The sequence below is a fragment of the Aquarana catesbeiana genome, linkage group LG07 (genome assembly GCF_042186555.1).
Source record: "Aquarana catesbeiana isolate 2022-GZ linkage group LG07, ASM4218655v1, whole genome shotgun sequence".
In the NCBI taxonomy this organism is placed as follows: Eukaryota; Metazoa; Chordata; class Amphibia; order Anura; family Ranidae; genus Aquarana; species Aquarana catesbeiana.
Window position 1 is genome coordinate 237,383,051 of NC_133330.1, and position 27,091 is coordinate 237,410,141.

The window sequence follows — 27,091 nt, forward strand, 5'->3', positions numbered from 1 at the left end:
TCCTACTGCGCATGCGCGAGTCGCGCGGTGCTTTGTGAACGGCCCTGTTGTTTTCTGGGACACACACATGTCTCAGAAGGCAACGGGGCAGCTCGCCAAAGAGGAGGAAGTGACAGAACAGCGATGGTAATAGGAAGAGGCAGATTAGGAAGACTGCCTAGCAACAGGGGTTTCTGGTAAGTAAATTTTTTTTCCAATTTTTTTTATATATTTTTTGTAGAATTTTAATGTCATTTTTTATTTAAGGGTGGACCTCCGCTTTAAGTTCAGAACCCGTGGGTAATATAGAAGTCCTGTAAAGGTATGTCTAGTAATTCTATAGTCTTTTGAGTACCATTAGGATACTGACATATTTACATTAGAAAAAATGGCTTTGGGGTTTATTGTCTTTCTAAAAAAAAAAAAAAAAAAAAAAAAAAAAAGGCATTTGTTTTAGCAGATAGTCTGTTTGTCAGTTTAAAGTTTGTATTGATTGTACTAACATTGTTTAGCCCAGCTTGATTTTTACTTTATTATTAATGTTAATAATAAATTATTATTAATTAAAAAAAAAAATTTTTTTTTTTAATCAGAAATAATACAGTATTTTCATAGTCATCATTTTTCCATTGACCTACAAACACAACTCTCAGCATTCCACAGTTAAAACCATATAAGCATAAACAACATAACTTACAATATATTTACAAAGGAAAAATACAAAAATAGAGAAGTTTAGCAAATGTGCGTGTTTCAAAGGAACACTATTGCTCCTACAAAAGCACTGCAGCTGACAAACCTAAAACACTTGAAATATTTTTATTTGTAAAAACTCCTCCATGGTTATATAGGTTATAGGGAATAAGACATGCAATTAGCTAAGTCATCTGCAACCATACATTCATAATGGTTCTCATAGTCTGTTGAAAGCTGTAGACAACAGTGGGATAAGAGTTCCAAAGTGCTTTGTAGAAGGGCTGTGGGGGGCTTACAGTGCATTCCAATTAATTTGAAAAACTAAAAAATATACCCCTTATATTTAACTTTGGTAATAGGAGATAGTTCTAAAAAGCCTATAGTAGTCTGGACTGATTTTCTAATTTATGGGAAAACTCTTCACGGCTCCTTTTTCCATTAACACTGAAGTTTTAGGGTTTAAGGGTTTAATCATTTTGCATAGAAAGTGATCAAATATACAATGTAAGTATAATCAGAGCTTCTTATGACTGGTTCTTCCCAAGGTCAAAACTCTTTTTACTTCTCCATCTCAGCAATTTGATAAAATTAAGGCTTGCATTGAAAACTTTGTCATGTTGAAAGACCATCTTGTAGAAGGTATCAATGGGTAAGTCACCATTTGGATCAGCATATTTTAGTGTTGTCATCGGGGTGTAGAGGGTGTTTGTCTGGTGACGGAAAGGTGGGTTATCTGAGAGAATGATCTTCATTGTGTGCTGAAAAAGTAAGAGAAAGGGAAAAAAAATTGATTTGTCTTGCATAGGAGCATCCACTTGACACAATTGGTAGTGATTACTACAAATAATGAAAGACGTAAAACATCTAGACATAAAAGTATACCTATACATGCATAATTTCATAATCATAATACATCATTTCAAATCTGTGTCATTGTGCACATGGGAATTTTACCCATTGCTGACTAGGCCTTTTCTGGAACTTTTTGTTTACAAGTTTAAATGAGTATTTTTTTTGCTAGAAAATTCTTTAGAACCACCAAACATTATATATTTTTTTTTAGCAGAGAGCCTAGAGAATGCAATGCCGATTGTTGCAATTTTTTATGTCAAACTGTATTTGCGTGGCAGTCTTTCAAACACAATTTTTTTTTTTTTTTCTTATTTATTTTACTTTTATTTTTTATTTTTACAATGTCCCTTTTATTTTTATTTTTTAATCACTTTTATTCCTAATACAAGGAATGTAAACATTGCTTGTAATGGAAATAAGCATGACAGGTCCTCTTTATTGATCCTTCTTTTTGACCCCAGATCTTTCATTTACCCCTAAAAGCAAAAAAAAAAAAAAAAAAAAAAAATGACACTTTGACATTAAGAAACAACAAAAATTATGCCTTTAAACCCGAGAACTGACAACGGAGGTCGCCCCGGTCCCCCCAAGGGCATAGAGCTGAGTGGGGGCTATCTTGCCCTCACTCGACTTCCTGCCTAACCATAAGCTGCATCGGATTGGTTCTGGGCTTACAGATGGCTCGGGTAAGCTCGGAAACGACCGGGAAGCTCACAGGGGGACCTCTCTTACTGCCTCTGAAACTGATCCCATGGCGAACCAGCCCCAAGGATCACTTTTATTCAACGCCGAATCACCCACAGAAAAAAAGATACCGTTGTTATGGCAGCTAGCTGCTGCAAAAATAATGATATTTATTGTCAAAGTAATGATGTATATATACTGTGGGCGGTCGGCAAGTGGGACAATAAGCATGCATTTTCAATTCTAGCCAAGTGCCACTCACCCACCAAACACTGAACACACAAAAAAAAAGCATAGTGCATTACCTAGGGATGCATAGTTACATATGTTCAGGGGACATCAGCCCAACATGTCACACAATGGTTTTGCACAGAGCAGCCCTGAATCTCTGGGGTCCCCCATCAGCACACCTGGCTCCACCTCTTCTCCAAGTGCACCATAGGAAGCCTCTAACTATAGAGGCACTGGTGTTTGGCTCCACCCCCTCTCCCTCATCACTGGATTTGATTGAAAGCAGCGGGAGCCAATGGCTCCCACTGCTATCAATCTGCCCTGTGAGGAGAGAGAGAGCAGAGAGTCGTTGCTGTTAGGCATGGTACTGGATCGAGATCGGACTCAGGTAAGCATGAGTGAAGGCTGGGTGGGTATGATCTGCATAGAAGGTTTTTTACATTAATGCAGTGAATGCATTATGGTTAAAAAAAAAGAAAAAAAAACTTAAGGCTTTAGAACAACTTTAAGAAAATTCAGCAGCACTTTCTGATTGTCTCAATTTGATTGGGAGCCCTTTATCTATCATATGTAGTTTTTTTGGATGTCAACTCCAATTTGAATTGTTAGGATGATTCTTTAATGCTATTACCTCTGCTACATCTTCAGCTGTCTGGCCCAGGCTCTGGAAGATTGATTTATAGTTTTTAAGATAAACATTGGTAAACATCTCTGCGGTTTCTGTATCTACTCCAGAAAGATCCATTTTCATTCCGTCTTCATAGACTTTCTTTTCAAACTCTGTGATGACCGGGCCAGGTTCAATTAGGCTCAGCCTACAACACAATAAGGAGACAATACAGTCAAACAATACAATTTTTTATTTTCCAACTAAATATTTAAAATAGAAGTATGATCAAACCTTCTTTTTGGCCATACTTCTCCTGTGGATCTCATGAGTGTGCTTACTTTTGCTCTCCTGTGATTCTGAATCATCTGATAGCAGGCTATCTGACATGGCAGAATTGCTCCTTGCTTTTGAAGGGTCTCAACAATATTGTTGGAATCCACCCAGCTGCCTGATTGATAGTTGTCTCTGCCTCTCAGCATCTGGCTGAGAGCTGGAGTCAGCTAAGTCCGCCCCCTCCCCAACCAACCCCAGTGAGCAATGGAGGGGCAAAGCAGAGAGCCATTTTGACTGCCTTCTGCTTTGATCAGACAAAGAACTGAGCAATCAGTGGTCATGTGATCGCTCAGTTCTTGGGCTTGAAGCCAATATGGGACAGTTGCCACAATACACCAATGTTGCAGCAAAGAGGTGAGTATGTGTTGTTTTTTTTTTTGTTAACCCCAAACTTCTTCTTTAATACATGCAAAGGGATTCCTGGAAAAACAATAGTTTTTCTAAAGGCACAGCACAGCAGTAGCTGTCTGCCCTGCAGCCTGTTTTGTTTAATTGAAACATTGGACTAAGTCATCTGATAAAGGATGAATTGTTGTGATAAGTCACTCAGTTCCTTATGTAACCTGCAAGTTCAGCTACAGGGCCTGTAAGCAATGGACAGATTACAACAGGCTGCTAAGCAATTACTGGAAAAGATATGATAAGGAAACTAAAGCTCTACCTACTGACTAAAGATTACATGATGGTAATATGCTATATTCTTATATTCTATATTTTTAAATTAAACCATACCATTCCTTGTTTTAGCCTATTTAACAGTAACATATAACAGTAACATAATACTAGTAGATACATTAAACCACCATGGCAAAGCCACATATGTTGCCAAAATCCCTTGATGTTTTTGTAGGTTCTTTAAGGGATAAGTTCGGCTTTTTAAAAAAAAATAATTTTGCAGGTAAAAAATGTGCATTTACTTTTTTTTTTTTTTTTTTAGGAGCCTGGAAAGCATTGCACCAGCGATCAGATCGCTAGTGCCATGCAGGACTCCTGCAGACTGTCAGTGTGTGCTGTCTGCACCATACATCATACAGCCAAGCAGTTTCACACTGACAGAAAGAATCAATTAGCTACCACTGTGCTCAACACCACTGTGGTAGTTCATTAAGAACTACAAGCCGACAGCTGCAAAGGCTGTCAGTAATTGTAGTCCATTCACTCACAGAACACTATGATTGAATGATGCAGTTCGGCGGGCGGAGACGTTTTGTTTAGATTGTGGCCTCTCAATGTCAAAACCGGGACTTGAGAGGGGGTACGTGGGCCAGTGCATGTGTAACATGTTGCACCCTGAATATGGGTGTAACATGTAACAAGTAACATGTTACAAAAGGTGAACGCTTTAATATTCTATCAGGTCATAGATCTTTAGAAGTTCCTAGATAGCAGCTGTAAAACTATGTTTAAAAAACACTATTTCCCCATTTAATTATTTAATTATTTATTTTTCTACTGGTTGACCTCAGCCATTAGAAAATAAATAGTAGTTCTAGTCAAATGGGAAAGGATAAGCAAAGTGAAGATTTCATTGTATCCAGGAAGGCTTTAAAATTTGACTTTACCCTCAAACGCCTGATTTCCAGTCAGAGTATTTATAGCTGCTATCTATGAATTGTTAGAGAGCTGTGACATGAGAGAGGAAGCAATAAAGAACAGCACAGGCACTGTTGGATGAAATAGCAAGGGGAAAGGCATGGGTCACAGTAAATATGAAATATAGCATATTATATTTATTTATAAAGAATAAACATTTTTTCAACAGTTATTTTATTTTTATTTTGGACAAATTAAAAAATCATATATAAAACCTCTACATATAAAATTTAAAGGAAATGTGCTAGAGAAGTACAGAGGCTACTGCTGTTGACCTCCTTTTGAAAATGCTAGTTGCCCAGCTGTCTCAGCAGTGACCCAGAAAATACTAAAGATCAACATAACTGCTAGACAATTATTTTCAATTATGCAGTCAAGCAATAGCAGCCTACATATTTTCTACAGATTTCCTTTAAAGGTGGTACTTGGTATGTGGCTATGACTGTTGCCACATGCATTGCTGATAGAACTGTAGACTCAATGCATGTATATGGTTGGCACGTGTGGCTTTGTGTTTTATTGGTTGAACACTGTATATGTTGTACAACAGCTTGGTCACAGCTGGCTATTGCTTATTACAGATGTGGCCAAAGTGTTGCCCCAATAACAAAGGCCCATAGGGGCATTGATAAGGGGGGGGGGGGATATGGGGGTCAAAACACCTTTGTCCCTGATTGTTCATCCATGCAGGTGCAACAGCTAGGCTAGAAATTAAGAAATTTGCTTCACTAGTTCTGTCTCCTGCTCACCCTTATTCCTAGCTGTTGCTGCAGTGGCTTCCCACATTCTTCATTGATAAATGTGTGCTTATGGGTTTATAACATTGCCACTAACAACCAATGCAGGGAGGAATGGGGTTCATTAATATTGTCGCTGACCACAAATGTAGGGGGGAAAGGAGTTAAATAACACTATCATGAGTGTTCTGAGGTTTGTACATGTCCCATAGACTCTTGCTTGTGGCACAGTAAAGCATATTTTGTGGGTACAAGGACTGTTGCATACAGTATGTTACCATGTACAAAGTAAGTAGGCTCAAGTTTTAAGCCCCTCCCACTGTTACCACAAATTTGCCACATCCATGATTCTCATGCTGCCCAATTGTTCTCCTCTGGATGCCCAAAGCTGCCCCAACCCCATCCCCAGGAAACAAATTATCTATGGCTTTGCAAGTGTATAACCATTCCTCATTCAGCACAAGGTCATGGAGATGCAGAAAAAAGGGACTGTTTCCCAGTATAGAAAATATCAGTATCCTTTAACTTTCTTCTTTTATTATAGTTACACTTACTTTTTTTTTTAATGAACATGCCTTCAGCCCACAACTACTGTTTTTATACTCATCGATCTTCAGACTGTTGAGAAACTGATTGTGTGGCCCGCGTTGCATAGCTTCTTGTCACAATCTCAGCTGGGCCCATGTACACCTTAAATGCATTTATGTCCCAGGTTTTAATATCCATACTTACTGCAATTTGAATTTCAATGCCTGTATTGCGAGACTTTCACAGAAGCCTTCAACAGCAAACTTGGAGGCAGCATACACATCATTAAACAGAATACCTGCAAGAACAGACATACACTCTTATTTCATATGTAGATAGTCAGCTACTTAAAAAATTGTCTAGTTCAGCCTTACATACATTTCTATATTGCTCAGAGTAAATTCTACAGGCATAGGCTAGAGTCTAGACTATGCCTGTGGCCATACAGCATAGATACTTTTGATCAGATGGAACATTTGCCACTTCTGGCCTTATCCATATGAGGCAAATTGCTTGAAATTGCTTGATCTTAGCAAGACGTAAAATGCTTTCATTGATCAGCAGAGCGTGTTTAAATATGGGGAGACATACACCATGCAGTGCTAGAGGGCCAGTTGTTCTAGCGTATTCTCATAGTACAAAATCTACTGTACCTTGTATTCCCATCACGCTGCTTATTATTACGATGTGTCCACTCTTCCTCTTCTTCATGTCCGGTAATATTTCTTTCAGTAGTCTGACCAGTCCAAAGAAATTTGTGTCCATTACAGTTTTCATTTCTTCAATGGTTTGACATTCAATGGGGCCAATAAGTCCCATTCCAGCATTACTAACTGTGGGTAATAAAGATTTAGAACGTATAGATTTGCGAACAAGACTGAGATGCTATGTTGTTTTGCATCTTGTTTACATCCTAAGCATCATGCATACTTTACTTTCATATGATAGATGGTATATGCAAAATTCAAACATTACAATACAACATTAACCAAATCTATGTAGCAAACATAAACTCTTTGGTTTTGTTTTAACTCACAAAAAAAAAAGTATTCATAAACTGAAATGAGTGACTGTGTTGCATGATATAATATCAGTTCACTATGTCCTTAGCAATACATTACAATGTAAATATTAAGTATCAGAGAATTACAGCGCCGCAAATATTTGTTGGATGTGTACATGCTTTATTAATTCAAAAATATTTGTTTATTGCTAGCTGTAGATAGTAACATTTTACAATCTTTAGCTTTATGACTTAGAAGGCTTTTGTACATCTACGACTTCTCCAACAAACATCCCCAACCTTCTCTGTTTTATAATACTAAGGGATACTGTATCTAGATTTATTTCTCTTTTAATGACACAGTAGCAAGCATTTTTTATAGTCAGATTTTCAGATTAAGATTATAACTTTTCTGCATGAAGTTGCAATTATACATGATGCAGGAGGGTAATGTTTGTCTTTTTGAAGTGTATGTCAGGGCAATAAAATGCAAACATCTCTGCAATAATAGCACATTTGCCCATGTCGTATCCCTTTAAAGTGGAACTTTACCCATAACAGTTTGATAACAATTAATGTTCCTTAACAAAAAAAATACATTTCACATAATAATTATGCTACCTAAATTAGTGTGTGCAGTAAATTGCCTCCAGCATTGCTCCTGTGTCTCCTTGCTGGAGGCTGCCATTTTTTTGAAGCCCAGAGCAGTCAATTCCTTATTGAGAATTCTCCCCCTCTCATTGGTCTCAAAAAATATATTCATAGTCTGGTTGGTTCTGGACCAGAATCCATTTAGTCCATCCATGTGCTCATCAGGTATTGGGGCATGGGGAGGGTGTACATTTTTTTTCTGTAAGGGTGAACTAAACCTATAAAGTAATTTTGAGCATTGAGGGTGCAAGGGTTTCAGCACCAGAAAGAATGCACACTTTTTTTTTACATAGCCTTGTTATGTCCATTTACATGTTCATCTCTTGAATACAGTTGGCACAGTTGTTTTCTGTTATGTTCTTATGACACACATTTATTACAACCAAAAATGAATTTATTGCAGCTGAAAAAACGCAAATGGAAATTCCTAAACCTAACCCTTGACCTCAACCTAAGCCTAAACCTAAGGCAAAATTGATAGTAACTGTATCATCATAGCAATAATTTATTAATATGGCGATGATAGAAATATTATAAAATTTAAAGTACCCTAAACATATTCATGAAATGATAAATAAACAAAAATTTACAAAAATTATGAATCAACCTATCCTATATAATGGAACTCTGCAGCAAAGTCTTTTCATTCTACCCTGGCTATTGTCCTAAGGCCTCATTCACACGAGGCGGACTCCGTTTCCACGGAGCCCGCCTCAGTCCGCCGGTTCAGCTGGAGATCTCTCCGTTGATCTCCGCTGAGCCGGCGGATGACAGGTCCCTCTCTGCTCACCGAGCGGGGAGGGGCTTGTCAAGCGCCGCTGCTGCCTATGGAGGGATCAGATGAAAACGGACAGCCTGTCCATTTTCATCAGATCTCACCCGATCCAATCCGCCAGCAACGGATCTGGACGTAGGGCCATCCGTCTGCTTTTAGTGGATCGGACGGGGTCGACATGTCTCCGCTGATATCCGTCGCTCCATAGGCTAACATGGAGCGCCCGTTCAGGTCCGCCGTCAAAACTGACAGGCGGACCTGAACGGTCTGATCGTGTGAAAGGGGCCTAAGACCTGTAAGCAAAAAATGTATTTGGTGATTTGATACATGATCATGGGCAGCACATCACATATAAGTTCAGGGAACACATTTTACTATTTATTCCATTAAAGGGACTTTTTATGGTGTCAGACAAAGATTTTTTCTGACACTGTAAAAAGTCCCATTGATTGAGTAAAAAGTAAAATCTGCTCCTACTAAGTCCTGTATCTTTCATAGACAGCAACTAACATTGCTAGATGCTTTGTGGCAAACTAAAAGGTGTTTGAATCATATTACATTCACGTTATTCATACTCCTTTGGGCAATTAAGTTATTAAATATACAGGTATAGCCACATAGTACTGGGCCTCCAGGGCACACAGCCTTTTGCTGTGCAAGCTCTTGAAACCATCATTCAGCCCTACGCCCATACAAACATAGGTTATCGCACTCACAGTGCAGTTCATGGTTGCAGCAAACATTAGAAATACATCTTTTTTTTGTTTATTTATTACAGCAAAGCATGATAAAGACATGTATTATAAAACACTAAAGCAACTATATAAGCAATGCTCCAAATATTGGAAAGGACCTCTATAGACAAGGATTAAATGCCATGAACACAGTTTCTTACCTAGAATGTCAACTCTGCGATCAGGGATGCTGTTGACACAGTTCCTGATGGATTCTTCACTACACACATCCAGCTGTTTTATCTCCAAGGTTTTCCCCACAAAGCCATTAGCAGCTTTTAGAAGATCATCCTGCTTTGCCAGGTTCCTCATTGTTGCATAGACTAGATACAATCAAATAGCAAAAGTAAATTGCATTAGAAAATTGAAAAGAAGCATTTTACAGGGTAGCTAAGGTTCATTTTCAAGGAGTATCAAAATAGTGAAATGCCCCGTACACACGGTCGGATTTTCCGACGGAAAGTGTGTGATAGGACCTTGTTGTCGGAAATTCCGACCATGTGTAGGCTCCATCACACATTTTCCATCGGATTTTCCGACACACAAAGTTTGAGAGCAGGCTATAAAATTTTCCGACAACAAAATCCGTTGTCGGAAATTCCGACCGTGTGTGCACAAATAGGACGGACAAAGTGCCATGCATGCTCAGAATAAATAAAGAGATGAAAGCTATTGGCCACTGCCCCATTTATAGTCCCGACGTACGTGTTTTACGTCACCGCGTTTAGAACGATTGGATTTTCCGACAACTTTGTGTGACCATGTGTATGCAAGACAAGTTTGAGCCAACATCCGTCGGAAAAAATCCTAGGATTTTGTTGTCGGAATGTCCGAACAAAGTCCGACCGTGTGTACGGGGCAAAATAGTTTTCTATGTCGCATTCACATTTTACGTGCTCACTGTGCCCACAGTTTCTTAAAGCTAAAGTGTATATATATATATATATATATATATATATATATATATATATATATATATATATATATATCTTTACGTCTAGAGGAAAAAGATTTCATCCCCAAATACGGAAAGGTTTCTTCACAGTAAGAGCTGTGAAAATGTGTAATCGACTTCCTCCAGAGGTAGTTCTGGCAAGCTCAGTCGATTGCTTTAAAAAAGGCCTGGATTCTTTCCTAAATGTACAGAATAGAACTGGGTACTAACATTTATAGGTAAAGTTGATCCAGGGTAAATCCGATTGCCTCTCAAATTGCCTAGCAAATTGGAGCATGCTTTTTTGGGGGTTTTTTTGCCTTCACCTGGATTAACTGTGGGTGTAGGTTTGTGTATATGGGATTGTATTTTTTATTATTTTTTGGTTGAACTTAGTGGACGTGTGTCTTTTTTCAACCTAACTATGTAACTATATATATATATATATATATATATATATACATATATATATTTATTTATTTAGTTAGTTGTGCTCATAAGTTTACATACCCTGGCAGAATTTCTGATTTCTTGGCCATTTTTCAGAGAATATGAATGATAACACAAAAACATTTCTTTCACTCATGGTTAGTGTTTGACTGAAGCCATTTATTATCAATCAACTGTGTTTACTCTTTTAAAATCATAATCACAACAGAAACTACCCAAATGACCCTGATCAAAAGTTTACATACCCTGGTGATTTTGGCCTGATAACATGCACACAGGTTGACACAAAGGGGTTTGAATGGCTATTAAAGGTATCCACCCTCACCTGTGATCTGTTTACTTGCAATTAGTGTGTGTGTATAAAAGGTCAGTGAGTTTCTGGACTCCTGAGAGACCCTTGCATCTTTCATCCAGTGCTGCACTGACGTTTCTAGATTCTGAGTCATGGGGAAAGCAAAAGAATTGTCACAGGATATGCAGGAAAAGGTAGTTTAACTGTATAAAACAGGAAAGGGATATAAAAACATATCCAAGGAATTGAGAATGCCAATCAGCAGTGTTCAAACTCTAATTAAGAAGTGGAAAATGAGCGGTTCTGTTGAAACCAAACCATGGTCAGGTAGACCAACTAAAATTTCAACCACAACTGCCAGGAAAATTGTTCGGGATGCAAAGAAAAACCCACAAATAACTTCAGGTGAAATACAGGACTCTCTGAAAACATGTGGTGCTGCAGATTGTCACTTGCAACGTCACTTGCCACCATTTGCAGATTGTCACTTGCCACATCACTTGCCACCATTTGCAGATTGTCACTTGCCACGTTACCTGCCACCTGATGCGGATTGTCACTTGTCACGTCACCTGCCACCATTAGCAGACTGTCACTTGCCACGTCACCTGCCACCATTAGCAGATTGTCACTTGCCACGTCACCTGCCACTAGATGTGGGTTGTCACTTGCCAACTGATGTGGATTGTCACATGCCATGGGGGGGCACGCCGGTGGTAAGCAATTTTTCACAGGCAAAGGCTGGTGTTGGCATTTCAATCATCATGGCACCATGGTTGATATGGTGTCAGGGTGATCGAAGCACATTGTTTCTATTGCTACATTCTAATATATAATGAAGTGGTTCAAATCACCATAATGCAGAATAAGTGGGAGCCCTGGGCATGTCACTTGCCACATCTCCTGCCACCAGATGCATCATGTCACTTGCCACCATCGCCTGTGACCAGATGCAGCTTTTTAACTTTCCACCGTCACCTGCCACTAGATATGGATTGTCACTTGCCATATCGCCTGCCACCAGATGTGAATTGTCACTTGCCACATCACCTGCCACTATTTGCAGATTGCCACTTTCCATGTCACCTTCCCCCATTTGCAGATTGTCGCTTGCCACGTCACCTGCCACCATTTGCAGACTATCTCTTGCCACCATTTGCAGATTGTCACTTGCCACGTCACCTGCCACCATTTGCAGATTGTCACTTGCCTCATCACCTGCCACCATTTGCAGATTGTCACTTGTTACGTCACTTGTGACGTCACTTGCCATGTCACTTGCCACCATTTGCAGATTGTCACTTGCCACCATTTGCAGATTGTCACTTGCCACGTCACCTGCCACCTGATGCGGATTGTCACTTGCCACATCACCTGCCACCATTTGCAGACTGTCACTTGCCACTTCACCTGCCACCATTAGCAGATTGTCACTTGCCACGTCACCTGCCACTAGATGTGGGATGTCACTTGCCAACTGATGTTGCTTATCACTTGCCATGCCAGCCAGTGCCACCAAATGTGCATTGTCGCTGCATTGGTGGCAGGCTGGCAGCACTGGTCCATTTAGTGAGGGCAGGAGATGCGGGACGGCCATGAGAGATGATGTAACCTCTCTGCTCCCCGCTGCACATCGCTCCCACATTGAAGTGGCCCGGCTGTGAGGGCGGAAGAGTGGTGACGTGGATCGGGCGGAGAGAGATGATGTCATCTCTGCTCGTCCGCACACTCGTCTCCCTCCTCCATCTCTAATGCCGCCCGCCGCAGCTGCAGCCATGACCCACTGGTTAGGCAGGGACTCAAGAGACTCAGGGCTATGGTCTCCAGATTCAGGGCTCGAGCCTTAATATCCACCCCCTGGCAACACCTATGACAGAGGTGGATATCTGATGTTTTGTGGATGTGTGAGCTACAAAGGCACAGGAAATTTGGTCAAAATTGATGGAAAGATGAATGCAGTATGTTATCAAAAAATACTGGAGGCACATTTGCATTCATCAGCCAGGAAGCTGCGTATGGGATGTACTTGGACATTCCAACATGACAATGATCCAAAACACAAGGCCAAGTCGACCTGTCATTGGCTACAGCAGAATAAAATGAAGGTTTTGGAGTGGCCATCTTGAATGGGCAACTTTACCATCTAAGAAGAAAAAACCTTGATCCACAAATACTACAAAAGACTTCAAGCTGCCATTGATGTTAAACGGGGCAATACGCGGTATTAAGAACTGAGGTATGTCAACTTTTGATCAGGGTCATTTGGGTAGTTTCTGTTGTGATTATGATTTAAAAAGAGTAAACACAGTTTATTAAAAATAAATGGCTTCAACCAAACACTAACCATGAGTGAAAGAAAAGTTTTGGTGTTATCATTCATATTCTCTGAAAAATGGCCAAGAAATCATAAATTCTGCCAGGGTATGTAAACTTATGAGCAAAACTGTATATACAGCATCTTACAAAAGTGAGTACACCCCTCACCTTTTTGTAAATATTTTATTATACTTTTCATGTGACAACAGTGGAAAAATGACACTTTGCTACCATGTAAAGTAGTGAGTGTACAGCTTGTATAACAGTGTAAATTTGCTGCCCCCTCAAAACCGCTGGCAGCAAAAGTGAGTACACCCCTAAGTGAAAATGTCTAAATTGGGCCCAATTAGCCATTTTCCCTCCTCGGTGTCATATGACTCGTTAGTGTTACAAGGTCTCAGGTGTGAATGGGGAGAGGGTGTGTTAAATTTGGTGTGATCGCTCTCACTCTCTTATACTGGTCCACTGGAAGTTCAACATGGCACATGGTTGATATTTTGTATTAATTGATGTACACTTTATTGTTTACTTTCACTATATTGCATTCTATTTATAGGTAGCAGCGCACCCTTCTTTTCACTTTTTGATACACTGTATATTAATAGTGTTTGTCACTGTTAAAGGAGCTATTGCTAATTATTGGGTTTGTGACCTTATTGTTGGCACCTCTATTAATTTACGTTCTAATTTACATTCTGCTCATGTAGCGTATGCACCATATGGCACTGCACTCATCTGTTGCAAAAAAAAAACTTTAATAGATTAGTAAATGTCATACAGCACATGTGTGAGACTGAGCATGACAATATTGTTTGCAGAGGGATGATGTTAATTTTCAAAATGGTGGAGTGGGAATTGGGGCACTGGCAGCACAGAGGCAGCCTGAAAAGGGCTGAAAATGAAGAAAAAGCAACATAGACATGTGTAACTGTACTTGCTTCTGTACACCCTTTTATATATTATTGGCATTTTTTATAGGGGTCCTCTTTAATGGCACATTTTGACAGCAGGTAGGTGGGAGCAGGGCTTTCAATAGGTGATTACAGGCAGCCCTCCTGTACAGGGCCAGGACCCCATGAAGTCAGCAGGGAGGCACCAGCAGGGGCGGTCTGTGGGCATCTCACTGTCCACCAACTTCCTAATCCCAAGTCCACCCTTATTCTGCTCCTCATCCCTGACTAATAGGGGAAGGACAATGTGGAGCAATGGGGGATGTAGGGGTTGCAGAGTGCCGGGTAGTGGGGGGGGGGGCAGGGATACAAATGAGGTGTAATGCAAGTGGTGCTGAGTGCTGGGTAATGGGGATTGCAGGGGTTATAAAATAAGGTGTAAGATGCAGGGGGGGCAGAATGGGGGGTAAAAGGGGGGTGTAAGGGGCCCAATCAGGTAGGCTGTTCAGTGCCCCATGATTTCTAATGATGGCCCCAGATGGGAAGGTGGGAGTGGGGGAAAGCCTCCTCTGCCATTTTTTTGTTTTGTGCAGAGTAAAATTTCTCTCAAGAATTTTCCACCCCTTCCTGTACAAGATATGGGGGTTGTCATTTGGAAAGGAAGACAGAGACCGCAATATACAAGTTGTAACCCTTCTCCGCTAAAGTAGAAGTATGAAATCTCCCAAATAAGGCCACAAACAGCAATAAAATCCCAACCAAGGTTCTAATACTTGGCTGGTGTTGGGCTTTAACTACTATGTAAATGAATGATTAGGAACACAGATCTGCTGCAGATTTTAAATATTGTTTGGTTCCTTTTCAGCTGAGTTGACAGCAGCGATGTTATTTCAATCAGCGGTTGCTAGGGAACTGTCTTAATGGCAGGTGGCAGCTCTGATGCAACATTAACCCTTTTCATCATGGAAACTGCACTGAATATATTCCCATAGAGCATTTAAATTGTGAAGAATCGTCTCTTGCAGTATTCTGCTTTAGATTACAAGGTGCTTTGGTCACTGTTTTTATGGTGCATTCAGGTGTTTTTCTCTATAACTGAAGTGTGGCTTAAACTAGGGATGCACCATTACCAGTTTTTTAAGACAGGTACAGATGCTTTTTCTCAGGTGCTTAGATACCAATTACTGATACCTATTTTTAGTGTTATGTGACAGTGTTTTTAGGGCTCGTTTACACCATACGTGCATGAAAACCGATGGGAAAACCACACAGATTTCACTTTCAGAGACATCAGTTTCACATCAGTTTTCATGTGTGTGATGTCAGTGAGCTTTTACAGCCTGTTCACATATGTGCAGGCCGGGCCGCAGTGCAATTTAAAAAATAGTCCTGTTTGATTTCAGTCCAATTCAGGTGCAATTTCTAATCTCATACACTACAATTCGCATTGGAATCGCACCTGAACCACTGAATGAAATAGCAAATTGGCCTGCACATATGTGAACCGAGTCCAAGGTATCGCTTTTAGTATGGGAGCATTTGCACAAGTACAAGTGTTAGTGCAAATGCTTAGTTTTAGCACCGATACTGGTAATAACACTACCTAATACAAGGCTTTTTTGAATGGAAGAGGTGCCAAGTGAGTGACTGACAGATATCTGTACTACAGCCATAACTATTAGTCTCAGCCTGCAACACTGAAAGAAGACTGTGGACTGAATAAAAGTAGGAGATTTTACAAATGCTGCATCTGTCTGGCTGCTGCACCTAAATTTACCAGAGACATGAATCTGTCGGAGCCCATACTGGACACTCCTTCCTCAGTGCACTCACTTCCCTTCCTGACCACTGCACCCAACACACTGAGAGGCGCATGGCCCGAAAAAATTGTAGTGCAGTGGGCAAAGCCTGATTAGGGAACTGAGAGACTAGTTGCCCATGAGGTCAGCTTTAATGTTGATGACAGCACACAGCAGTGGGTGAGACTATAGACACTATTCAGTCCAATAGCTGCTTTCAAATCCACCCACTGCTGTCTGCAGTCAATCAAAAGTAAGGGGGACCTGATGGGGACCTAGCCTCTCAGTTACTAACCAGACTCTGCCCACCCATTGACTCATCAGTTCCCAAATATGGGCAGTGCCATATCTAGATAATTACATTCCCGCAATCCGCATAATCCTTTGTTTACATACATTTTGGTGCCAGGGAATCTCCAGGCCAACAGTTGCATTAATTAACATGACATTCATGACAGTTTTGCAGCAAAGGCACAGCCCACCCTGAGTATTGGCTTACCTCTGTATGCCAGCTGGTCCTAATTACCGCCAGTTTTCTAATCCGTGAACAGGCAATAGTACTTTAAGAATCTGTCGCTGCCAAAGCAAGAGGTTCCTAATGCTAGCTATACACCAATCGTAAAATTGTTTGAATGCATTTTCGAAAAACTAATACACCGTTGTGAAAGCAAACGCTATTGCTATCATGTAATTCATCTAGACAAACAGCTCAACAGAGAAAAGAGGACTCTAATATAGGCTATGCTTCGTTAAGGGAAAAATTCTGGAGCCGTAACACTGACTCTGAAAAGAGATTCAAAAAATGATGAGTAACCTAGAGAGATCCTGCTATTTCTGGAAGTTCATCAAGTCCGTTCTGAAGAGAAATTGTATATGTATAGACAAGATAATTATCTGAATCTTCACTCGAGCATGTTTAAAATAATAGACCGCATATGCAAAGGGGAGTTCATTCAAACGTCAACAGAGACACATAAGTAGAATATTGGACACGTGAGTATGGATCGTAATGAAATATATAAGGGGTGACATTGGTCAAGGAAACGAAACGGATTTAGGCAGTAAATAACTTTCCCCTTGTTTGAAGTTTAGGGGGAACTGATACAGCTCACTGTTTAGACATCTTGTTCCAAGTGTTCACTTTCCCTTTATGTAGAGTTCACAGGTGCGTTCCAATTGCTCAGCAAAGAAACCACTAGGGAGTTGGAATAAATAGTGTTCCTCTTCAAAAGTTCCTCCAAGTAGTTGTCATTTAGTGTGAGTCATGCTCTGAGGAAGCTTGGTTCACAAGCGAAACATGTAAGCAAGCAAGACACTCACATATCTTCAGCAAAATGAGCACTAGTTTGTCTACCCACACGGTGAACCCCATCCATCCATCTTAGTTCCGCTCAGCTGATATTTCCAGCCTTCAACAATCAGCGGATTCACCGGGCAGATCTGGATCGGCTAATGTGTAGCCTCTGCACGGCATGCAAAGGTGTTTGAGACACTAACTAAATGACAACTACTTGGAGGAACTTTTGAAGAGGAACACTATTTATTCCAACTCTCTAGTGGTTTCTTTGCTGAGCAATTGGAACGCATCTGTGAACTCTACATAAAGGGAAAGTGAACACTTGGAAGAAGATGTCTAAACGGTGAGCTGTATCAGTTCCCCCTAAACTTCAAACAAGGAGAAAGTTATTTACTGCCTAAATCCGTTTAGTTTCCTTGACCAATGTCACCCCTTATATATTTCATTACGATCCATACTCCCGTGTCCAATATTCTACTCATGTGTCTCTGTTGACGTTTGAATGAACTCCCCTTTGCATATGCGGTCTATTATTTTAAACATGCTCGAGTGAAGATTCAGATAATTATCTTGTCTATACATATACAATTTCTCTTCAGAAAGGACTTGAAGAACTTCCAGGAATAGCAGGATCTCTCTAGGCTGCTCATAATTTTTTGAATCTCTTTTCAGAGTCAGTGTTACGGCTCCAGAATTTTTCCCTTAACGAAGCGTAGCCTATATTAGAGTCCTCTTTTCTCTGTTGAGCTGTTTGTCTAGATGAATTACATGATAGCAATAGCGTTTGCTTCCACAACGGTGTATTTGTTTTTCGAAAATGCATTTAAACAATTTTGCGATTGGTGTATAGCTAGCATTAGGAACCTCTTGCTTTGGCAGCGACAGATTCTTAAAGTATTATTGCCTGTTCACGGATTAGAAAACTGGCGGTAATTAGGACCAGCTGGCATACAGAGGTAAGCCAATACTCGGGGTGGGCTGTGCCTTTTCTGCAAAGCTGTCATGAATGTCATGTTAATTAATGCAACTGTTGGCCTGGAGATTCCCTGGCACCAAAATGTATGTAAACAAAGGATTATGCGGATTGCGGGAATGTAATTATCCAGATATGGCACTGCCCATATTTGGGAACTGATGAGTCAATGGGTGGGCAGAGTCTGGTTGGTAACTGAGAGGCTAGGTCCCCATCAGGTCCCCCTTACCTTTGATTGACAGCAGTGGGTGGATTTGAAAGCAGCTATTGGACTGAATAGCGTCTATAGTCCCACCCACTGCTGTGTGCTGTCATCAACATTAAAGCTGACCTCATGGGCAACTAGTCTCTCAGTTCCCTAATCAGGCTTTGCCCACTGCACTACAATTTTTTTGGGCCATGCGCCTCTCAGTGTGATGGGTGCAGTGGTCAGGAAGGGAAGTGAGTGCACTGAGGAAGGAGTGTCCAGTATGGGCTCCGACAGATTCATGTCTCTGGTAAATTTAGGTGCAGCAGCCAGACAGATGCAGCATTTGTAAAATCTCCTACTTTTATTCAGTCCACAGTCTTCTTTCAGCGCTGGAGGATGAGACTAATAGTGTGTGTGTTTGGCTGACTGTGGTAGACACCGGTGTCTCTTTTTAAGACCCTTTTTGTCTTAATTTTAATTAAATGTCTTTGGAGGAGGGTATTTATATTATAGTATATTATATTTCACTATTTGTATATGTTTTTTCTATTCTTGTGGATATTTAATAAAAATTATTAGTCCCTATAACCAATAAATCCTTTTTGAAGAATATCTTTGGGAATTCTTTTCCCGTTTTTTCTGCATATATGTTGTTCTATTCAGAGGATTATTACCTTGGAGACAACAATTAATAATTTCCAGGTAAAGGTTACCTACATATTGATCTATTTTTTATGGGTCGTTATCTTCAGCGGTGAGTGTGTTGTTTTTTTCAGACACATCCCTGAGACCTAATTAATTAGGACTAATTTTGGATAAACTTTAGTCTCCTTTCCCTTCCCCATTTTCTTTATCATGTAATTCATGTCGAACGAGAAATCGCTCAATGGACATAAATGAATCAGTTTCGCGTTCATTTTTTGCTTCTGGGTCACATACAGTATGTGCAGGACCAACAGTTACATTTTTAACGGGTGAGAAACACATTAACCTTTGCATTTAATGTCCATTCGGCAGAAGTTTTCCAAATTTTTCTTAGATTTTTTAGCTCAAAAACGTCACAATATATTTTCGATTGGTGCCCATTAACTGGACGAAAAATGAACAAACTGTCCAATTGACAGATTTTCAAATGATTTTTCATCTAGTGTATGGACACCATAAATTGGTGGTAGTTAGAACTGCCTCAATTTGGGACACAGGTTGGTATTGTTATCGAAATTGGCGCAAATGCTTGCCTGAATTAGGCGCAGGGAGTTATAAAACCTCCAGAAAAACAAAATTAAAGAAGAACTAGAGTCACTGATTACAAAACTAAGTACAGGCACTCTAACTGCAGAAGAAAAATGAAATGTCTCGTCTGCAATAAAATAAACCTACCTGCCTACTTGCAGTCTTCTTTGAAATGTAAACTGAGCTGGGCATTGGCAGCTCAGTGTACATTCTGGCACAGATCCTGTATGCTGGGATAACTGAACTATACAAGTGCCAGTCAATGAAGATGGCCATAGCCAGGCACGCAGAAAAAAAACAGGTAGAAGATGCCTGTGTCGTTACCGTGGACTGTTGAAGTAAATATAAGTATTATACTTTAATGCTTTATTGAATTTCCCAGATGGTCTTTAGCAGTGGTTTTTTCCACCAGGAATAGTAACAAATACAATGTGTAAAAAACGAGGGTCGCTGACGAAGTCCTGTTGGGACGTAACCCTGCGTACGGGGGGAGGAGCTTGCTGCATGGACGTCACCTGAAGCCATCTCTATGTGCTATGCACTCGATCCACGGATCGTGCTGTTAATCTTTGTCGGCAATTTTTTACTATTTGCGCTAATTAGCGCTGGACTTTTATGCTTTTTAATTTCCCAATAAATTTTTACGGAGTACACTTAGAGCGTGTCCTTCTATCTTTTTATACTCATTTGGGACGGCTGTATTACCACACCACTTATCACTGCCGGTTTGGAGGCTTTTGTTGCTGGACCTCACCGTTGGATTGGAGCCCTATCCTGCCGGATCGAGGATCTTTCAAGCCGTGCTGGAATTTACCGTTATCCCTGTGGGGATAAACGTGTATATGACCTTCTGTGACACGGTAAGCGCATTTCGGCTTATGTGGAGGATATTGTCACTCATTTATTGGTGGAAGAATAGTTTTTACTTTCCTTCACGAGGGATCTTGTTTACCATCTGTTTGGACGTAGGAATTTCTACCCATGTGGATTGGTCTTTTTCCTTTAATTATTGCGCTGCACTAACCATTGTTTTATAAGAAGAGTTAGCAAGCTGCAATTGTGATAGAGTCTATCCAAATGGTTTATAAGGAGCTATCATGCTAAAGGAGAAATAATTTATAGGCTGATTGTGTTCTTCAATTTACACAACAGATGCAATACATTTTGTTAAAGTGACACTAAGGGGTTGATTTACTAAAGGCAAATAGACTGTGCACTTTGCAATTGCTCCAGAGCTTAGTAAATGAGCAGAAGCTCTGCTGAGTTCCATCATCCAATCATGTGCAAGCAAAAAATATGTTTTTTTTTAAATTTTTCTTGCACTTGGTTGGGTACCTTTTACAAAGTGAAGCTTTACCTTATTTACCAAGCTATGGGGGCAACTGCAAAGTGCACAGTCTATTTGCCTTTAGTAAATCAACCCCCTAATGATATCCTTATTCTCCAAAAATCATCTATACCTGTATTTTTTTTTTCATTAAATTGTTTCTTACTAGTATTATCTGCCTTTTTTAACATCCTCCTTTGGAGGAGGCTAAGAGCAACAGAAGCTACTTTTGTAGCTTCTACTTATTAGGGATACATACTTGAATATAATTTTTTTAATAACCTAAATTTTGTGTCACTTTAAGAGATTTACTGCCTGTTTAATTTATTATTGTGTTAAAATGACTTTAAACTGATTGGTAAGCAAAGAATTTAACAGTGCAGCATAGCCAGCTCCTTTATACTCCGTGTGATGCCATAGCTTGGTAGTGACCAGATATGTGGGAGCATAGTTTCATGTGGATTATGGGAGTCTCCAGTGGTAAAAGGCTCATGACTGAAAAAGGTCTGCCGAACGGCCCCGGATCAGTGCTCTTAGCCAATGGCTGAGAGCGCTGACCGGAGTGTTCTGGTGTTCTGGCAGGGGGGTCCCCCTATCAGAACACAATAGCAGAGCAGGGGAGATCGCTGTACTAACATCGGATTGTTAGTACATCGGCTTCAACCTGAGCTGTCAGGTTTTTTTTTAAGGTAAAAAAAGAATAGATTTTAGAACCACTTTAAGCAGTTGTGGAATGCTGGAAAACTAAGTGCAGGCATCTTACAGTTCCTGTCACCATAATGCACTCTTAAACGGGTTATAGTCATAGCAATTTGATACCGTGATGAAACTTTTAAAGCCTAACTCTGTACATGAACCCCTCCCAACACTCTCTTTAAAGCCTAGTACACCATAGTAGTTTTTTTTTTCATTCAAACCAGCAAGGCTAAATGAAAAAAAAAACTGACAGCTCAGGAGGAGTGGCTGTACTAACTATCCAACGTTAGTACAACAATCTCCCCTGCTGTTCTATTGTATTTTGACAGGGGGATGCCCCCCCACCAGAACACCTTGGTCAGCGCTCTCAACCAATAGCGCCAATCGGCAGACCTTTTTTTGTTACGCCCCCATTGACAGAAGCCAGCTTCTGTCCAACCGGCAGCAGTACACATTCGGTCCCTATGTACTGGGCTTGTGGCTGGCCATAGATTGAGCGATTTTCCACGGGTTGATGGAAAGAGAACTCAATTTCCACATCAACATAGGGCGGCACAGTGGTATAGTGGGTAGCACTCTCGCCTAGCAGTAAAAAGGGTCGCTGGTTTGAATCCCAACCACGACACTACCTGCCAGGAATTTGCATATTCTCCCTGTGCCTCCATGCTTTTCCTCCGGGTACTCTGCTTTCCTTCCACACTCCAAAGACATGCTGGTAGGTTAATTGGCTTCTGTCCAAAATTGGCCCTAGTATATGAATGTGAGTTAGGGACCTTGGATTGTGGGCTCCTTGAGGGTAGGGACCGATGTGAGTGTGCGATGTATGTGTGGAGCGCTGTGTAAATTGATGGCGCTATATGGGTACCTTAAATAAATAATAATATAATAGATGAGCATCTTAACTACTTCAGCCCCGGACCATTTGGCTGCCAAATGACCAGGCCACTTTTTGCGATTTGGCACTGCGATGCTTTAACTGACAATTGCGCGGTCATGCGATGTGTCTCCCAAACAAAGTTGATGTCCTTTTTTCCCCACAAATAGAACTTTCTTTTGGTGGTATTTGATCGCCTCTGCGGTTTTTATTTTTTGCACTATAAACAAAAATAGAGCTACAATTTTGAAAAAAAGCAATATTTTTTACTTTTTGCTATAATAAATATCCCCAAAAAATCTATAAAAAAACATTTTTTTTCCTCAATTTACGTCGATACGTATTCTTCTACATATTTTTGGTTAAAAAAAATCACAATAAGCCTTTACTGATTGGTTTGCGCAAAAGTTATAGCATCTACAAAATAGGGGATTGTTATATGGCATTTTTATTATTAATTTTTTTTTTTTACTAGTAATGGCGACGGTCAGCGATTTTTATCGTGATTGCGACATTATGGCGGAAACACAGCGGACACTTTTGGTGCTATTTTGGGACCATTCACATTTATACAGTGATCAGTGCTATCGAATGCACTGGTTACTGTGTAAATGTGGCAGTGAAGGGGTTAACCAGTAGGGGGCTAGGAAGGGGTTAAGTGTGTCCTAGGGAGTGATTCTGTTAGGGGGCGTGGCTACGAGTGACACGTCACTGATCACTGCTCCCAATGAAAGGGAGCTGTGATCAGTGTCAGTGTCACTAGGCAGAAAGGGTAGATTCTGTGTTTATACTGGCATCTCCCCTTACTTCAGCTCCATGACACAATCGCGGGCACCCGGCAGACATCGAGTCCGCAGGTCCCGCGGGCACAGTCATGGAGCTCGTGGCAGGCGCGCGGTGGCAAATTCAAAGTGAGGTAACTATACGGCGATTTGCCTGTCCGTGACATTCTGCCGACGTATATAGTCGTGAGCCGGTCCTTAAGTGGTTAATGAGACACAATGTAAAGGGATAGGGACAATTGTAAACACTCACTCAGGATGGACTGGTGTCTTTATTCAACCTTACTAACTATGTAACTGTGTTGACAGGGGAATCCCTGTCCCACAGAGTCATTGTGTTCTCCCTGTGTGATTATTGATAGCTATAACAGCCCCTAGCAATAAATGCAGTAACATCCAGCAGGCTGGTTGTGCCCCAGTTGATCAATCAACTTGGGTAAATTCAGCCTGTTCATATATGGTTAGAAGAACCAGCCGGGGTTCGAATAGTCTATGGCCGGCTTTACTCTCAGATACTCTCAAATAATTCTCATTTTCTTTTGCTACACTGTGTTTTTATATAGGGTCTTTAAGTGTCCCCTGGGCACTAAGATTGAATGAGTATAAAAGTCAGAGTCCTCAAAGTAGTAAAGGAAGGATCATGATGACAGTCCCAGAGCCTGAACCTTAAAAAAACAGTCAGCAAAATGTTGAAACTAAAGGATGACCCCATTAAGGTAGTGCTGCTTCTTCAGGCTGGGTTCACACTATTGTTAAATGGATGTGGTGAAACCCACATCCAGTTCGCATGTCAGGAGATTTTGACCGGCTCTCAATGGAGTTGGTTCACACAGCTCCGGGACTGCTGTGGAGCAAATTACACAGAAGTCCTGTGCGTCTTCTGGTCCGTTTCAGGTCTAAATTCAGCCAAAAATTCTGACTCAGATTGGACCTGAAAAGGTCCATAATAATGCAGGGAATTTTACGTTAACAGCTGTTGACATAAGATTTCATCTGCTAGAAGTGCAATGTGTTTAATTATTTGACTGACCCATAGACATGCATTGTGAGCAGTAACGCATGGCTATTGAGTAGCACTGCAAAGCAGTAAGTGGAGTCAGCACATGTAATAAACAAATATGACTACCCCTGTGTACATAGGACAAAGAAACAAGATTTCTAGAACACACATAACATTTTTTACATCAAGCTGGTTTCTTTTACATTTACAATAAATACATATAGAGAAGATCACACATTCCCTTTAATCAGATACTATTCGGCTGATTTACTAAAGGAGGTCGGAATATTCACTTCAATTATCCAATCACGTGCAGATGAATCTAATAAACAGGGATTTTTGCTGTTATTTAAACTCTGACAAGTGTTTAATGGGTCTAAACTGAAAATCCAATGTGATTTATAAATGATTGTACTTTAATACAATAGTGTCAATAAGCACACATTTTTTTTAACAAACAAGGATAAGCACAAATTTTTGTAATAATGCATATCAACACGTCACAGGCTTCTAATGACAAAAAGCGATTCTACACTGTACACAGCCAACTTCCTAGAGACTGCAAGAGAATAAACATGGGACAAAGCAGTATGCAAATATACACAAGGAGTCATCCACATTATCCCTCGTTCATTCCCTTTATTTGTTTTTGTGGCAGTGAAATAGATGTTATTATGTAAAGCATTTACTGAGGAAGGGTAACAGTGAGGTTAATATTGATTTTAGATATTTTTTTTGTATAATCAAGTTTTAATAATATTGATTTAGGTTGTATATTTAATATCCCATATTTTAGAACTATTATGCCCTGTACACACGGTCGGACATTGATCGGACATTCCGACAACAAAATCCATGGATTTTTTCCGACGGATGTTGGCTCAAACTTGTCTTGCATACACACGGTCGCACAAGGTTGTCGGAAAATCCGATAGTTCTGAACACGGTGACGTAAAAAACGTACGTCGGGACTATAAACGGGGCAATAGCCAATTGCATTCGTCTCTTAATTTATTCTGAGCATGGGTGGCACTTTGTCCGTCGGATTTGTCTACACACGATCGGAATTTAAAGGATCGGATTTTGTTGACGGAAAATTTTATAGCATGCTCTCAAACTTTGTGTGTCAGAAATTCAGATGGAAAAAGTCCGATGGAGCCCACGCACAGTCGGAATTTCCGACAACAAGCTTTGATCGTACATATTCCGTCGGAAAGTCCGACCATGTGTACAGGGCATAAGATATTAAAAACAGCTTCATGTCACTCTATCTGATGTGCTTCACTTACTTGCTGCCTATAACTAACAAGAAAAATTTGGAACAATGATTTAAAAATATGTGTTCACACATATAATGTAGAACTCCATCTTGTGACATTAATGATCTTATTGACTAGAGGTTCTCAAAGCATAACCTTTCTACAGGATCCTAAAAGTGGTGTAAAATGGAAATGTAAACCTATTGTAATTCAGAGCACAATGTTTCCTTATCTACAGTATCTAGAGTAAAAGCACTCATTCGTCAATGCATTTCTAACATTCTCAACATTTACCAGCATGACCAGATACTATCCATGTTACAGCACTGTAAAAATGTGCTTGCCTTTACTCCTTCCACCCTTCACATGCAATTACCTTTGAATCTTTTTTGATCATCCTTGGCCAACCTTGCTGCAATAGCCAGTCCTATTCCTGATGAGCATCCCGTAACAAGTACATTTTTCATTGCCATCCTTGTTTCTCTTTCCTGTCTTTACTACAAAGGTCTCAACCAAAGACCATCAACGTCGAGCTAATTTTACTTCTGGGGCTTAAATTGGTGCCTCGTACTGTTTTATCCATCCCTAGGCTGTGTCAGCACATCTAAAAAATGCAAACCTGCACAATTTGTGGCTAAAGCTGGATAATCTCTTTTCTGACATTAATGGGGGTGAACAGTGTTAATGATAATCTGGATAGAGAGCTGCACTGTAAGGCTAACACGGTAAAGCAGAGGTTGACTTAGGTTACGGCCTCTACAATTCTTTGACAGTTCATTCATATTAGATTACCTCTTGTCAATTATTATTTACTGTATTTACAATATGGTATTTAGCGCTGACATTTAATGCTAACAGAGAGTGTAGAATTATTAAGCAATTTTTGATTCAGTTTTCACATTTGTAATATTTCTGTTCCATTTTTCATGTGTGTTATATAAAGGGATCTTTAGATTTTTCTGCTGGTGGCTAAAGTAAGAATTAATCCTCAGAATTAATCCTCAGACTAAAGTAATTATTGGGGTTTCACAAAACCTGAAGGTTGTTTCTAACGGTTCCTCCATGTTAAAAAAGTTGACAAAGACTGGCCTAATCAGAAAACATGCTAACAGGAGTAGCAAACAGAATTGATAACCTCATCAGTGTCCTGACCCTACTTCATTGTCAAATCAGCAAGTTAGAGCTGTGCCCTGAATTAAGCCGTTTCAACTGTGTATTTAGCTACAGTACTTGCCTAGAGTTATACTTTACTAAATATTGAAGTAAAAGTAGCAATGTTTAGAAAAAATGAGAGAGCCGATTAAAAAGAAACCAGGGCAACACTGCAGCTTTACTAAGGTCTCATGCACACTGATCTTAAAAAAATGCTGCTT

General features: G+C 40.2%; 1 protein-coding gene across 1 annotated transcript; it reads right to left on the reverse strand.

Annotated features, from left to right (window-relative positions):
• Window positions 1-555: 555 nt before the first annotated feature.
• On the reverse strand, window positions 556-26,300 carry LOC141103484 (retinol dehydrogenase 8-like). The gene is made up of 6 exons (XM_073593124.1): window positions 26,095-26,300; window positions 9,568-9,729; window positions 6,897-7,076; window positions 6,448-6,541; window positions 3,074-3,257; window positions 556-1,433 (listed from the first exon to the last, which is right to left on the reverse strand). Exons 1-6 carry the CDS (start codon window positions 26,189-26,191, stop codon window positions 1,200-1,202), a joined length of 951 nt encoding a protein of 316 aa, XP_073449225.1. The 5' UTR covers window positions 26,192-26,300; the 3' UTR covers window positions 556-1,199.
• Between the last annotated feature and the right edge of the window lie 791 nt (window positions 26,301-27,091).

Excerpts from the sequence above, each read along its gene's own strand:
- LOC141103484 (XM_073593124.1), bottom strand. The coding sequence starts at position 26,191 with ATGGCAATGAAAAATGTACTTGTTACGGGATGCTCATCAGGAATAGGA. Across the intron at positions 3,258-6,447 it reads GCATTGAAATTCAAATTGCA|GCTGAGCCTAATTGAACCTG; the intron begins GTAAGTATGGAT and ends ATTGTGTTGTAG. Across the intron at positions 1,434-3,073 it reads CAGCTGAAGATGTAGCAGAG|CACACAATGAAGATCATTCT; the intron begins GTAATAGCATTA and ends TTACTTTTTCAG.